General features: G+C 46.2%; 2 protein-coding genes across 2 annotated transcripts in view; both read left to right on the forward strand.

Moving 5' to 3' along the window:
• Positions 1 to 11826: 11826 nt before the first annotated feature.
• On the forward strand, positions 11827 to 12756 carry NCMAP (noncompact myelin associated protein). Its single transcript, XM_010000636.1, has 3 exons — positions 11827 to 11911; positions 12030 to 12114; positions 12615 to 12756. Exons 1-3 carry the CDS (start codon positions 11827 to 11829, stop codon positions 12754 to 12756), a joined length of 312 nt encoding a protein of 103 aa, XP_009998938.1.
• Positions 12757 to 15258: 2502 nt separating this feature from the next.
• The window catches only part of SRRM1 (serine/arginine repetitive matrix 1), a 19325-nt gene continuing 18093 nt past the window's right edge, over positions 15259 to 16490 (forward strand). Inside the window, exon 1 of the mRNA XM_010000637.1 lies at positions 15259 to 15276. Within this exon, the coding sequence (XP_009998939.1) occupies positions 15259 to 15276 (18 nt within the window). The remainder of the gene's footprint in view (positions 15277 to 16490) is intronic.

Raw genomic sequence — 16490 nt, forward strand, 5'->3', positions numbered from 1 at the left:
TGCTTTTATAATTGGATCTTGATGGGAAGAAAATGTCCTGGCAGGAGAGCTGCATGGCTCTAGCTGGCTCTGAGCTGTCTCCCACCTCCCATTCTGCTGTGGTGGTTGCTCTGGAGTGCTGGCTGCTTTGCTCCCATGGGATCTGCCAAGGGCACTTCTCCAGCACTGCCTCCTGAGGAACCCAAAACAAAGTGTTTCTCACAGAGAAGAAGCTGAGAGCTGCAAGGTAAGGAAGTGCTTGGTTTTCAATCCCAACTCTCTGCAGGCTGCATGTGCAGTCTGGGATGGGGCAGTCTCCTGAGGTTGCCAGCTTCTGTGAGTCCTGGTACTTGGTGCTTTCTCTAAAGCAGCAGCTTCTGGAGAAATAGGACTGTGTAAGAATCTTTCCCCATTTTTTGGTCTGTTTTTTTTTTAATTTCCATTATGGCTGCAAAAGAAAAACTGTGATTTACACACTAGAAATAAATATCCCAGTGAATGCTGATACCTTAAATTTTGTGATTTTTTAAATGAGCTCTTGATTTTTCTGAGCCAGCTCCTGATTTCGCTTTCTTTTGTTTGCTTATCCAACCCCAGCTGTGGTCTGGAGAAGTTCTAGTTCTCCCTTTGAAGGCATAATTTAAAGGTGGACAAGGAAGGCATCTCCTTCCCAGCTTCCATCAGGAGTAGGTTTTCCAGCTTTGAAAATATTTCAGGTGTTAGATGAAATCTTTTGCCCTCTAGATCTTTTCATCTTTCCCCCCAGCAGACCCAGTGATTCATTAATGAACTTGTTTGCTTTAGCCAGTGCCTTATCAGTGAAAAGCTTCAAAATGTTCTGTGCTGGGGCTTTGAAGAGCAGTTGGCACAAATTTTTACCTCTGAGCTACTGGAAACAAACAGCACCCATGTTTGGAGAATGGTGAGGTTCAGGGTTTTGCTGGAGGAAGCTCAGTCCTTGGAGATGCTATGTGGAGGGATGGGGCAGCTGGAGGATGCTGGGGTGGAGCCTGCAGGAGATGGTGTTAGTTCTGGTTGCAGATGAGGAAGCTGAGATGCAGGAGAGGGGGCAACGTTTTCTTCACAGCAGCTCAACAATCATAAAACATTAACTGAGCCCAGACTGAGGGCTGAGGACTTGAGAATGTTGTTTCCTGGTTTCCAGTGTGAACAAGGTCAAGCCCCAGACAGATCCATTTCCCAAGTGTGATTTCCACATGAAAAATGCAGACAGGGACTGTGGGCACATGCTTCTTCCCCATACTGAAGTGGGAGATACAGAATAAAGCCAACTAAATACAGGTTAAAGGCAAGGATTCCTTTCCAGTTTGATCCTTTTCATTCTGCTAATGAGTAGACAAAACCACTTCTCTGAGCTTTGGGATTCTTCTCTGAAAGTGCCTGGAAGATCTTTGGTTACTGAAGTCCTCCAGAAGTCAGGATGTTTCTCAAAGCTTTGGAGATCTCCTGGTGAGCTGGAAGCCAGGCAGGATCTGATCAGGTCTGTCTCCATGAAACCACTCAGCAGTGAGGAACTGAATCCCAGCACTAAGAGGGCACACACAACTGTTTCAGGGGCTGGACTGGGGTTTTTCAGGAGGCACCAGCTGCTCCTCCAGCTCCCTATGCACCTGGCTGGTCTGTGCCGGCTGCAGGTTGGGCTGATTTCACGCTTCGCAGCTGGGCTGGGCCAGCCGGTTTGCTTCTCAAACTGCTGACATTTGGCTTCTTCCAGCCCGACCCGCTGCTGTCTCGGACCCCTCTGCTCCACCTCCCCTCTTCGGGTGGCTGCAGGGGCTCTGCCCGTGTCCCCCCGCGGCGGGACAGGCCGGGCCGGGCGGAGGAGGCGGTGCCGGGGGCCGGACTGGGCGGCCCCGGGGACCCCGTCTCCTCTGTGGGAAAGCGGGGCCCGGGGATGAGCTCCTGAAGCTGCAGCATCCTCCGTGAGTAGCCTGGGCAGCCGGGCGGGGACATCGCGGAGGGCTGGGCAGACAATCTGTGGTTGGAATTGCTCTCCGTTACTTTGTGCTGCCAGGGAAGCGGCTGTTAAGTGGTCGTTTTGGTGGGGTTACCCCGGGTTTATGGGCACGGGAGTGTACACACTACAGCAAATGGTTCTGTGAGCTGCAAAGTTCTTTATTGGTAACTCTAAACCAGAAAGGAGCACAGAGCAGATGTCCTCCCACGATTTTCTGATCAACTGGTGCTTTAGCAGTTGTTTCATTAATTAGAAACCTTGAAGGTGCAGGAATTGGAACTCATCTGGCAAGTTGCTTTCTCCCCAGAAATTTTTGAGTCTGCTGGAAGATTATTCTCTCAGAGCTGTGTCCTTTCCTTGCTGAATCTCTGGTCCTACCTTACTCAACCCCAGCACCATAAATAAGGTTTTGTTGGGGTTTTTTTTTTTGGTTGCTTTTTCTAACTCTGCTGAGCAGCGTGTTAGAAAGGCCTGGCAGGCTAATATTTAACGTGAAAAAAACCAGCTAGAAAGCTTGGAGCATTGTGTTACAGTTGGCTGAGTGTCTCCAGCACAGAACTGTGGTGCTTTCTTTATTTGGAAAGACACTGTTTGAACGGTGATTTCTGGTTTTTCGTCGTAATTAATGCACTTACTGCCCCAGGAAGTCCTTGCTAAAGGAAGCATAGTATTTTGTAAACAACTTTTCCTAATGTGCTACATTGTACTGGATGGAGTGTTTGGGCGGGAGGGTTTAATTTAGTGATTAGAAAGCAGCAGACAAAGGCAGGGCAGTAACGGGTGACTTGGTGGCTCTGTAAGAATTTCTGTCTTGCTGTGTGGACAGGTCACCAGGCTGTGGGTGCTGGGTTGGACATGGAGGCCTTGCCAAGAACACTGAAGGGTTCTGGTGGAGGATCAGGTGTGAATGTGTTTGTCTAGAGAGTGTTCTAGGAAGAGGGGAATGTGCCTCATCCATTCAACAAGTTTGCATATGCAGCACTTGAAAAAAATCCTGTGACTGCTTTGGTCCTGCTGCCTGTGGAGTGAAAGGAGCTGCCCTTCTCCTGCTCACAGAATTCTCTACGTATGTTTTTAAGACAGAAAAAAGTGAAGGATCTGAAACTTGTGGAGGCGCTGTGTTGAGATTTGTGTTTTTCTGGTAGATAAACAGCTTCATTTGTAGGAGATCCAGTCCAGTAGCTGGGAAGCACATTGTACCACATGCTGAGTCCCAGGCAGAGGACAAAAGCCCTAAAACTCCAACCCACAGCTGGCAGTAGACTTGGCTCCCCTGTCGGCAGTCATTCATGAAGGTTTCCAGTCCAGCCTTGCTTCTATCTGGCTGCTGAAGCATGACTTTTATTAGCTACACTAAATTCTTCTTACTTATGGCACTGAACAGTGAATTTCTCAGGATTTAGTGCACAAAGGAGCTGGAGGCGCCTGTGAGTGATAAACCATGTGCCTACAGTGGGCTCAGATCAGCAGCTGCTGGGCTGACAGGGTAAATCCATCAATGCTGAGCACCCTCTGGGGTGCTGGTGTCTGCTCAAAGCAGCCCCTGCTCTCCAGGATGGTGCCTCATGTGCTGGGCTCTCCTGCCCTCGTACATGACTGGGATCAGGTGTGTTTGGTGGAGGCTGCTGAGTGAGCCTTAACCTGGCCCATTGGTGGGTATGTGGGAGAATTAAAAAATGTGGTGGGGTTGACTGTCCTGCTGTTATTGAGTCACAGGAATCAGGAAATGCAGCCAAAAATCTATATTGTTTGTTGAGCTTCTTGCAGGGAGAGATGATATGAGGCATGAATGGAGATCACAGATGAGGAAAGCAAGAAAAAAAAGCTGCTGGGATGTCTGAGTCACCCAGTTTCCCACTGACATAGCTTCATATTTTCATAACTACCACCATGGAGAAAAAAAGTTATAACCTAATTCCAGGGGCCCTGGAGTCACGGTGCTTTGGATGGAGACAGTCCCATGCCCAAATACACACCTGGAGTCATCCCACCTAACAGCAGCACTTAACCACTCTGCTGTGGGCTGGGAGAGAAGGTGCATTTTGGTGGGATTTGGCAGTGCTCAGGGTGAGATGAACCCATGGAGCAGCACAGGAGCACTGGAGGACTTGGGCTGCCCCTCATCAGCTGTGTCAGTCTGAAGCACCACAGCCTTGCCTGCTGCACAGCCTTTCCGTGCTTCTGCTGGGAGCAGAGCAGAAACCCCAAGAATTACTTAGAAAAAGTTTCCTATTTTTGTATTAGTCTAATGGAAGCCTCAAACTCTTGACCTAGCAAATGTGTGTCTTTAGAAAAGGAAAACGAACACCCGTCTGCCAGCAGGTGGGAGCCTTGCTGGAAAGGCAGCCCCGGGTGCCAGCTCAGCCCAGCCTGCCCCGGGGGCACCCTGTGAGCCACGGCTGCTTGTTCCATGGGAATCTCGGTGCAAGGTGAATCCAGAAGTAGCTGTTGGCTCTGCTGGACACAGTGAGGGGTGCCTGAAGGCACAGCTGGGATTGCTTTCTTTCTTGGATTTGCTCCTGGCATTTCCGTGCCATTGGGTGACTTTCCCACAGGCAATGAAGGGTTCAGAGAACAGAAGGGACTGGCCAGGGAGGCTCCAGCCTTTCGGTAAACAGCAGATCCAGCAAGGTGCAGAGCCTAGTAATCATTTCTGCAAAAACATTGCCGAATCTGCAGTGATGTCTTTTAAAACTCTCTTCTCTAGGAAGCTGAAAAGCTGTAGGGAGTTTCCCGAAGATTTGCTTAAGAACTAAAACCGAGCCCCTGCAGTAGCAGAGCCTGTTCTAGAGGAATATGTGCACGGAGCAGGGTTGACTTTGTGCTGCAAGGACAGCAGCAGCCCGTCCTCAAGGGCAACCTGCTTTTTCTTCTGTGGTTTATTTGTCCAGATCCACTGAATTTAGCACCAACACACCATTTGCTGGGACTTCTTTGAACAGCAGAGACAAACTGTGGGGCAGTGTGACTTGAGGGGTGGCTGACACGATGCCACTGAGGGCTGCCAGGCTCCAGCTCAGGCTCCAGCTCAGGCTCCAGCTCAGGCTTCAGCTCAGATTAATTTTCTTGCTTTCCATTTGAGTGCAGGCGTTGATGGCTTCTAAAATTTGTCACCTTGACTCTCATTCCCCCTCCCCTATGAGTCATTCCTGCCTTGAGATCCATACAGGTGCCTGGAGACATTTTTCTTCTTTCTGAATCAGTTTTTTTCTGGGTAATATTTAACTGGTAACTACACATCCCTCCTTCCTGTGCCCCCCACCCCAGTGCTCCCAGGAACTCACAGGGTGTGTGGGACCTGGTCAGTGTGCAGTGAGTTAAAGCCACATGATTACAAGCAAAATTGTGTCATGTTTGGGGAGTCCAGGTGGGCTTTGGGCTCCTGCACCTGCTGCAACAGTCATTGCTTTTTAAATGCATGAGTGCAGGTGGATTTTCTTCGCCCATTGCTGTAGTGAGCCTTGTAACCCACCAGCCTGCATTTTTCCTTCCCAAATCAGAGCTTAATTATGTTGCCAGGCACCGGTGGGAGCTGCTGCTCAGAAATATGGTTCTGCTCCTCTCTCTGTGCACAGAGGGGGCTTCCAGCTCCTACTGAATCCAGATGAGCCAGGAATCAGCCTCAGGCTTTGTTCTGCACTGTGAATTGGCTGTCCCTCATGTTGACTTCCCTGGCTGAGTTGTGTGCAGGAGAGCTGCCTCTAGCACACACGCAGCATTTCTGGGATGCCGTGGTCCTTCTGTCCCCATCTGCTGTAAAATGTCTTGGAAAAGATAATCCCATCCTTCCCAAAGAGGCTGGGACTTGCTGCACGGGGCATGTATCCCACATTTCCAAAAGTTTTCAAAACATGTGTCAACATGGCACTTCAGAACATGGTTTAGTTGGCTCTGTGGTGTTGGGTTGACAGCTGGACTAGATGATCTTAGAGATCTTTCCCAATCTTCATGATTCTGTGATTCCATGATCCTGCGTGCAGCCATTCTCACTGAGCTACTGAATCTGTGCAGCAGTGACTGAAATGCAGGATGCCCAGATGCCAAGGGATAGAAAACCTTCAGTATCTGCTCAGACAAAGCCTTCTAGTGGATGAGCACATCTGAGAAAAAAAAAAATAGATGTATGGTTTTCTTGGCACAGTGCAGAGAACAGAGAACTAGCTCCAGCCCCAAAGGAGGTACAGATCACTGGCCTGTCATGCTGCACTGTTAATAAAAAATGTCCTGATTGCAGGGGAACAAAAGAGAGATTACTGACACTGCCTACGCCTTGGAAAGCACCTCATGAATGTGGAAATCTGTGTCCTCAGTCTGGGCATTATTTTGCTTTAAGTCTTGAGACATGGTTCTGTGTTGTTGAAAAGTAAGGAATCCTTCCTCAAAAAAACCCCACCACCAAGCAGCCTAGTGCACCTTTCCCTCTTTGTTATAATAAGATGGATCCTGTAAGACTCTTGATTTGCCAGCTCTTGATTACACCACTCAGAGTCGGTTAATTTAGCATCTTGTGTAAGTAGTCATAAGTTAAAAATGTAGAATAAGAGTCTGCTAATAATAATTCTAAAAAGCTGCTGACAAAAGAAAACCTGTAGCATTCCTTTCAGGAATAAGCTGCAAATTGCTCCTAGGTCTCTCTTAATACCTGATATATCATCTCTGCCTTACATGTAAATGGCAGTTTTGTTTTACAAAGTTATTCCATTTCTTCTGCAATTCATCACTTCAGAGCTAAATAATTAATAACTCCATCTTCTGTAAAGGCAACCACTGGACCAAATGATTGATTGTAAATGTCTTTTATAGAGCTTTGCTATATAATCCAGCACATTAACCAGACTGTTTTTTATTTTAGATGATGTATTAGCTTAACATTTGAGTTTTGTTCTGCATGTCTGGATGGAGTGGGTTTTATATATCCTGACTTCCATGAGGCTGCCTGGAAACTGAGGCAAGTAGTAAAGAGTGTGTGGGTCCAGGATGGGAAATCCCAGACAACCAGCCAGAACTAGTGGGAAGCTCTAGATGACACAGACAATATTTATAGTGAAAGAGGGGGAATTAAGGTGTTTAAAAAATAAAAAATTCAACAACAGGCATCAAGTTCAACCTGAAAGACTCACTGCATAGCTGTGTGACCAGAGTGGAGGTTCCACTGCAGCAGTGCAAGCTTTGAGATGCAGGAACTTCAACAGTGTGGTGGTGGCATGGTGGGGTTTGTCCACTTTCAGTAGAAATCCTGGTGCTGACATATATTTAAAAAGTACCTAAGTAAGTCTTCTAATCCTAGTGTGCCTCAGATCCTGGCTTGTAACCAGTGGGAAAATACCTCCAGCTTGTTCTGCTTCCATATCCTGGTCTGTCTGAATAGACAATCCTACCCTGAAGGATCTGGAGTGGTTTTTGTGATGTGAAAGCACTTCCCTGAACATGGTGCAGTTCCTGTTGTTCCCATGAATAAGTGCATTCACATGGTGGGAGAGGGGAAATGTGTGTGGCCCAGCATTTTAAGGCAGAAAATTAGAATTGGGAAATCTGCAGTTCACAGCCTAGTTAGCCATTGCTTCTGGGCAAGTCAAGGACAAGGTCTATCTGGTTCAAATTTCCAGGCAGGGTTTTGGAAACAAGGGCATTCTTTCCCGGGGACCTGGCTTCACTTCCCCAGCTCTTGCCATCTGTGTGAGCTGAGGGGTTTTGGCCCCTCTGAAGACAACAGCCACACAGATAGAGTATTTTTTTTTCTTGGTGCTGCTGTTGCACAGCAGAGTTGACTGCAGTTTGTGTAACTTTGTCTTGGCAAGGAAATGAAATACTTTTAATATGTGTTTTAACAACAGTGAAACCTGAAGAGCTCATGCCAGAACCTGAGACAAATGCTTATATAAAGGTGCTGGTCTGACATCAGGACACGTACCAACACACAGGCTTCATACAGAGCAGGCCTGTTTGCCTCAGGCCACATTTATGCCTTCACTCCTGCCAGCCAGTTTGACCTTGGGATTTTTTTCCTTCTTCCTCCCTCTTCAGAGCCTCACAAGGTAAATTCAGGCACATTCAGGTCTCACTGAAGCACACTGTGTTTTTATTACTTTCTGAAACTGCAGTTTGTCTCAACCCCCAGCAATGTCCCCGTTGCTTATGGTGCTGCTGGAAGGTGAGGGCAGGAGCACGTGGCCAGGCTGCCACGAGGCTGTTTGGATCCAGGATGGATGGTTTGCCAGTTTACAGGGAGCTGAAGCTGAGTTTGTCACTCATAAATAGAATTCTGTTTCTACTCTGTGCCACAAAATTTCAGTTGATTCCCCTGCTGCTGGAGAAGAGCAGAGAACAATGAAACATGCAGGTCCCAACCACCTGGTGTGTGCTGTGATTAGACAAAGCTCCTTGCACAGACAGGGAAGGTCAGGCTGCTCGGGCAGAGGCAGCAGTGGAGCTGAAACACCCATTCGCTTCCTTCTGGGATTGCTTGCAAGTCGGGTCCTTGAGACTTCTAGGACTGTCACTTCTAGGCAAGGAGAAAAACTCCAGATTTACTTGGAAGGATTAGTTTCTCCTGTGGATGGGAGTCAGTCTGCTGCAGAGGGTGACAAGCAAGATGACCCGAGTCCAGATGGTTTGAGCTAAGCCTCAAGCAGACACTTGTTGTCCCATTTCTTAGTGGGTTTTGTGACTTCAGACTCTGCCCTGCTAACATTTTTGGGAAGGGTATCAAGTCCCAGAGTAGCAGAGCTCTGGCAGCCAGGGCTCTTCCTTAGACCTGGATAAGTAAGGAGGGAAAAAATCTGTGCAGCAGTGCAGCTGAAAGGATGAATTAATTCTCTGATTGAGCTACTGGGTCAAAACTAGTACATATTTCTGCTGGAGAAACAATAGCTGACTTTGTGTCTAGTTCAAAGCCTGCAACCCAGCTTGCTGCAAAGCCCACCTTTTCCTGGGAGGCACAGCACTGAATTTGTGTCTTTCTAACCAGCACCTGCCTGCCCTGGCAGGGAGTTGGCTTTTCAAGTCCAGCTCTCCTGGAAAAACTCAAACAAACCCCTCTGTTCCCCCTCACCCTCCTCCTGTAATTGCCAGGTGCTGCAGGAGCTGTTTGACAGATGAGCTCTGCTCCCCAGCACAACCACTCAGCTTCAAATTCAACAGGGCAGGAGGAGGCAGGATGGGTGTATAAAAGGGGCCATTTAGCTGCCACTTGCCAAAATAACCTATAAGCTGTACCTGCAAAGGTGTTTTAAATGGAAACATGCCCAAAGCTCAACTTGATGGTAACACTTCCAGCTCTCCATGATATGGGGATAAGCATAATAAGCAGCAGTGTGTGCCTCCAGTCTGGAGACCTGTGGGTGAATTAGTGGCTCTCAGAACCCAGAGCAGGTGTGTGTGCACAGGGGAAGTGTGTGACGTGTCATAAAGAAAGAATGTCCTGTGATTGCTCGATCAAAGTCCAGCTCTTCTCCCCTGCTATACAGCTTTTATTGAGCACTTTTGATTTTCCAAATGTTTTTCTGAAGAGAGTAGGATCCAGCCTGCAATGCCCAGTGGTGGGTTGCCATGGATTTTGCAGGGTCTCATGGGCTTGGTCAGGTGTAACCCTGCTGATTCAAAGGGGAGGAATGAAGCAGAGACTTGCTGCAGGTAAAGCAGCAGAACCAAGCACTGCTACCTCCCACCCTGGCCTGAGGCACAGACCTTGGACCCTTTCACTTGCTACACAGTGCAGAAAAAAATAAAAAGATTTTATGCATTTTTCAGACTGCATCTTAGATTGTTACACCCTGTTGGGTAAATTAATCCTTTTTGTAAATAGGCCGTTTCACTGACAACAATAAAAATGCTTTGGTTATAGGTGACTCATGCACAAATCACTCACCACTGCCAAGGTGGTTTGGGCCAGAGGGAGGTTAGCAGGTATGAATATCACATAGCTTAATATTGAAATTGTTCAGCCTTCTTCATTTGGGATTTTTATTTTAGTAGCCAGAGGAGGAGAAAAATGCTTCTATCAAGCTGGAATCTGTGTTCTCCTAGTCAGAAGCAACAATGTGCAAGTTCGATGTGGCTTTTTCTGGACTATGTCCACAGTCAAAATACTTGCTCCCCAGCCTGAGTGGGATGGAGAGTGTCTTCCAGCCTCTGCTTGTCAATCCAGTTTCTAATGGATGGGTGGGGGAACAGATGGGGACAGTGCTGCCACCCCAGCTTCAGTGCCTCTCACAGGTTACTCCAAGGCATGTGTAAATAATTTCACTGCACTATACAATAAGGCTGAGCAAACTCTAAAGACAAAATATTTCTTTCAGCGTGGAAAGATCTATAACTACAGTTGATGGTCATGTTGCTGAATTAATTTGACCTTGGCTAAACAAAGGAGTCATTCAGGCAGAGGAGAATGACCCAGTTACAGGCTTGAGACAGAGTTATTTTTGTTTTTCTAAAGAAAAAAACTCCAGCCTTTTTAAGAGGATCGAAGTATTTGATGAATTAACCTTGCAATTCTGATCCCTCCCACCCAGGCACACACTGGTTGTTCCCCTTCCTGATCTCTCTCATTCCTCATACACCCATTAGTGGAGCCTCCCAAATACACACCATGTGTTGACTCAGCTCTTGGCCTCCCCACCCCAAAACAGCACCCTGTCTGTCAAGAGCAATCAGAGCTGTGTCCTCCTTGCCTCCTCAAACTGTACCTGCCACTACATGTGTTTTATTCATTTGATGGATGCTGCTTTGCAGAAACCCTGAGGCAAGCCTCAATGAGGGGCAGGGAGGGAAGGCTGCCTTCCACATTTCCAGTTTTTTTTAGTACTAACTGATTTCCACCCACTTTTTTTCTGGCTCTTCTGTATCTCGTGCTCTGTAAAAGCAAAGCTACTAAGAACATGCTGCACATCCACAATATCCCAGTGGATTATAACAGAGTAGAGCAGAGTTCTTGCTGGTGGTACTGAGCAGCATCTGAAAAAGGAAACTCAATTCCAGTATCAGGTGTTGGAGAGTAATTTAATTTTCAATGGTAGTTTAAGGATATTAGCTCTCTAAAGCTGGGAGCTGCAATGGTTTCAGAGGTCTGTTTGAAGTGGTACTCACACCCTGCTCAGGCTGAAGGAGTCTTTTAATGGCTAAGGTTACTAGTCACATTTAGAAAACATTTGGAAAACGCTTATAAAATCAGTAAACACACAGGTCTACAATTTTACCCTGCCAGACTCCAGGAGAAGGCATAATTTCAGCTATCCACTTGCAGGCTTGTCCTTTCCAGCAATAGACCTGAAATGACACTGGCAGAGCAAGGTGCTGGGCTGAACTCACATCAGCTTTCTGTCACAGTCACACTGCAATTTGGTTTTCTCTCATGAAGTCACTGCTGTTTGTCACTTCTGGAGCTTCAGATTAGGGGGTTAAATGGTTTTTCTTCTCTGTGTTAGATGAATGAAGCTACTTTTAATTCTCTAAAGCAGTTTTTAAACCTTTCTGTTTTGACTTTTTTTCTTCCTTAAAGGCATATCACTCTTCACATGTATTGGCTCAGGGATCTGAATCTCAACATGAAATGATAAACTAAAATCCTAAAGCACTTCTGTATTTATCCAAAACTTGTATAACAGCAATTGTGTATTGGTAATAATGCATTATTATGTTTATATCTTATCCTATTAATACTGAGCAGTGCATATTTTAAGGCAAATTACTCAGATAGCAACATTTTCCTTGGCTTCAGCAGGGCCAGATTTTCACATTAGGAACTTCAGTTCCGTGCTCCTGCACTTCATTAGCTCTGAATCTTTAATTATCACTGTCAAATTTTGGTTAATATTTTATGAACTCCTTCTCCTTTGTGTTGTTTTTTTTTCCCCTTCTGTAGCTGAATCAAGATGACGACAGCCACACCAGTAATCAATAACACTCAGTTCTCAGTAAATGTGACAGCAAAGTCTCAAGAACAAAGTCTCTATCAAAGTAAGAACAGTGGGGTGGTGGCTTTTTTTAAAGTGGACTTTGAACTTAACAAACTTCAAACAGTAACTGTGACAACTTTGCAAATAAAGACTTTTTTTCCCCTTTGTTTCTCTCCTAGGCTCTGGAGCAATAGTTGCTGCCATCGTAGTAGGAGTCGTTGTTATCTTTACAGTGGTTCTGCTCACCTTGAAAACATACAACAGGTAGGTGGCCAAGTTCTGTGCTGCACTGAGACAAGGCAAGATGAACCCAAGTCCCTGTGAGGTGGACTCTCATCTAACAGGACTTTTCAGTAGCTCTTGCTGGAGGTTCCCAGGAGAATCCAAACTATGATGTGCTGCTTGATTTAAGTGTCCTGAATCTCACCATCAGTGTTCTGTGATTGAACTGCTAGTAAGCAGAGAGCTTCTTGCTGAAGGATGCCTGATGGAAGCTCCTTCTAGGGATTCCTGTTGGCACAGGGAAGGTTTCTTGTGTGCACCAAGGCTTCCAGGGAGGAGCTTGAGAAGGGTATTGGGTTGGGCTTACATGCTCTAGACGCACTAACTCACCATTTAGTATCTTTGGGATTAAATCCTGGATACTATTGAATTTTCCACAGCTGTTTGATGTAACCTGCTCCTTGGGAACCTTCCCAATACTTCCCATGGGATACACCACCCCAGTGCCAGCCCTGGTGACAGTTTCATTCTTCCCTTTACAGACGCATGAGAGTGAAGCGGGAGCTAGAACCCAAAGCTACCAAAGCAGCAATGCCACCTCCCCTAGGACACACCAGCACTAGCTTGTCCCACCATCCCACAGTGACCTTCATCCCTGTGGATATCCACATGCAGAACAGATAACTGGGAACGCCCCATCTCCCTGTGAGTGAAGTGAGATGGAATTCTTATTTACGTGGACGTGAGACTCCTCGGCAAAGAGATGCATTTGGAGTAGGGATGGGCTGTTATTTTGTCTACAGATGGAAGTTAATCCTGCTTTCCATCTCTGGGAGGAAAAACAGAAGGTCTGGACACCTTTCATATAACTGAAATCAACTGATGGAGGCATCTAAGTAATCAGAACCACAGTGAGACTCAGTAAATCAAGGCCATTCATTGGGAGACAAGATGCACACTCGTGTTGTGGAGCTTTTAATTCCTCTCAGAGTTTTGAGCTGCTTCTGCTCAGCACTGACTGATAATAAACTGGAAGGAAAAATTTGGATGTGCAAGCTACAAACTCAGGCTGAACCTGGGTTTGTTATGATGTATGTGAAACAGGTTTGTAGTCAATTTTATACATGATGGATAGTACAGGAAATGTCAAATTTGTATTTATCTTTACTCATCTTTCATGTTTCTAGTGCCACATACCTAAGGTTTGAGATAAAACGTTACCTTTTCTTTTCAAGTATTTTAAAACATTCTTAAAAGCTTGGTAACCCACCCACTTCCAAATCAACTCAATGTATTTTCACTCTCATGCCAAGAATGGCTTGAGGTTCATTACTGGTTAGAATGCTTCATCCTACACAAAGTCTGAGAAGTTCTCTAATTAAAGAAGGGAGCATGGGAAGGCAAGTGAGGCTTCATCCAGCTATTTTGGTACAACCCACCTCCTGAAATGCTTTGTTCTCTAATGCAGACTGAGCTTGAACTATTTTTAGAATTCTTTTTGTGGTAGTAACTGAAAGAAAGCGATGTCTTTTTGCAGGAGTGACACTGGTGGGTGTGCAGCAATGCAACAGAGAAATTCCCAAGGATATTCCCAGCCCAGTGAGTGGGAGCACAGAGCAGCATTGTAAGCCATTCAGGGGCTGATTGTCTCAAGTGTGCAAATCAAAGCAACCCTGAACACACTGCCTGACAGGAGAGACAGGAAGGGTCAAGGAATCCAGGAGTGAAATCCTGGTTTTAATAGAAGAACAGGAGGCTCTGAGAAACAGCTTCACTATTTCACTCACACATCTTACATTTGATGGAATCACTCACTTGGATGGCTGAGCAGGGGTTGAAGAAAATGCAGCAGTGTCATCACAGCCTGGATTTATTGTGTTGGGGGTGTCCTGAATCACTGCCAGCCTTTCAGTTCCAGCTGCTGTGGCCATCAGAGGGCTCCAAACTGTTTGTAGAACAGAAAAACTGTTAGTAGGGTATTTTAACTCCTGTTTGGGGCAATCTTGTCTAACTGAATTGATCACAGAGCCTCCAGCTGTAAAGCTTTTGGTCTTGTGCTTCTTCCCAGTACTGTCACCTGCCACCAACTGTCACATCCTGAAAACAAAACTGACCCTCCCCAGAGTGACATGGCCAGAGACTGGGGCCATGACTTGATCTGATTGTTCCAAGATGTGAATGTATCTCTTGAACAGGTCATTTTTATTTTTGTGCAGTAACTAAATGCAATTATTTGCAATTCTTTTTGCTATGGAACTGGAGCACAGTTGGAATTCCAAACTAAATATTAAGACAGCTGTTTGTGAAGTTCCTAAATCTTGTTACAAATATTTGACTTGTCCTAGTTCTCTAACTTTTTCCTTTTTTTTTTTTTTGTGGCAGCAATGATTGATATGATCATTCAGAAGGGCCTGAAGGTGCCAATTTTATTTTCTTTCCTAAAAATATAAAGCAGTTGCCTTCCTGTTTCTGTCTCTGGACAACTAAGGACATTTTTGGAGCATGTCCCACTGTCTCAAAATCAAGATCTTTAGAAGAGATAAACCCCATCTCACTGTTATTTTATAACATTATCAGCCAAACCTACTTCTAGCAAACTGTGTTTACTTTCCATTTGCAGAAATTCAAAGCAATGATGTTTGCTTTGTTTCACTGAAGCAGAACAAGCAATTGTAGATTGGTAGAGTACTGGTATTGGCAGAATTGCTGCCTCAACCACAATAGAATTGCTCAAACTGGAAAACTCACAGTGTGCTGATTTACCAGAGAAATTTGTCTTATCTTGACACAGTCTGGGAGGCCCCCACAAGCCAGGCTGGTTCCTGTCAGCAAAACCCAAGCTTATGCTGACCAAGTAAAATCACCTTCTTAAGAAAAAAAAAAAATTAAATCACTGTATTTCCACTGCACTGCCACTATAATAGTTGTTTAATTTGCTGTGGACTGAAGTTTTCCAGGAACAATCCCATGCTGCCTAATAGCAGCTGCTTCAATGCTGATTCAACTTGCCCTGTCCAGGGACTCAGCTTCCACTTTTAAACCCCCAGTTTTTGGAAAAAAGCTCCTCTTTAGCTGCCTTTGTTTGCAGACTTGCCATCAGGTAAACCTGATGCTAAAAAAAATAATTAAATAATCAACAACTAGAAGCTGATATTGCAAATTGGTCTATTAAATAAAGCCCAGACCATGGAGAGAACAGGCAAGGTAAGTGTAACAGCAGGGACTGATTCACACAGACTCGTTAGAGATTATCCACCAAGCTCTGCAAATTAATACAAAGCTGAGCCCTCAGTGGCACAGGGCCCCAGAGTGTCTTTTTGCTTGCTAACCAGTATTTCTACTGCATACTCCACAGTTGTTCTGCAGTGGGTCTTGCAGGAATTAGTATTTTTTTTCTTGCTCCTAAGTGTCTTCTTAGAATTTACGGCTTCAGCAGGTTGGAGCTTTGAATCTCAAAGCTGGCACTTTAATTCTACTGATGCAAATACCCTAGTAAACTGTTTCTGTTTTCACTTCTGGATGAGTCCTGTTGCCCAACACTTCTCCAAGGCAGCTTTCCCCTCTCCTGGGTCCCCCACCCACTGTATTTCAGCAGAGCCCGTAGCTCCATCTAGTGTCCTCCGCCCATCTGACAGGTTCCAACTGGTAGTTCATAGAATCATAGAAACTATTCAGGCTGGAAAAGCCCCTTGGGATCACCGGCTCCAACCATCATCCCTACTCTACAAAGTTCTCCCCTAAACCATCTCCACCAACACCACATCCAAACCACCTTTCAACACATCCAAGGATGGTGACTCCACCACCTCCCTGGGCAGCCTGTTCCAGTGTCTGACCACTCTTTCTGTGAAATTTATTTTCCTAATGTCCAGTCTGAACCTGCCCTGGTGCAGCTTGAAGCCCTTCCCTCTTGTTCTGTCACCAATTACCTGTGAAGAGACCAGCACCAACCTCTCTACAATGACCTTTCAGGTAATTGTAGAGACTGATGAGCTCTCCCCTCAGCCTCCTCTTCCTCACACTGAACATTCCCAGCTCCTTCAAGTTCTTCATCATATTGATTCTCCAGGCCCTTCCCCAGCTCCGTTGCCTCCTCTGTCCTGGCTCCAGCCCCTCGAGATCTCTCTGGGATTGAGGTGCCCAAACTGGACCCAACACCCCAGGTGTGGCCTCCCCAGTGCTGAGCACAGGGCGACAATCCCCTCAAGTTTTAACCCCTTACCCCACGCCCTTTTATAAAATCCGATTGCTTTGGGAACCACCAGGTGTGAGGGCTCATCTAGCCCATGAACGGGGACAGGGGAACCTCGCGGGAGGGTCACTAAGCACAGGGCACGGCGCTACTGACCGGGGCTGGGTGAAACCGCAGAGGAGCGGACAGGGGCCCAGGCCGGCCCCACGGCCCCTCACGGGAGGGA

Source organism: Chaetura pelagica, unplaced genomic scaffold (genome assembly GCF_000747805.2).
Source record: "Chaetura pelagica isolate M959 unplaced genomic scaffold, ChaPel_1.0 scaffold676, whole genome shotgun sequence".
NCBI lineage: Eukaryota > Metazoa > Chordata > Aves > Apodiformes > Apodidae > Chaetura > Chaetura pelagica.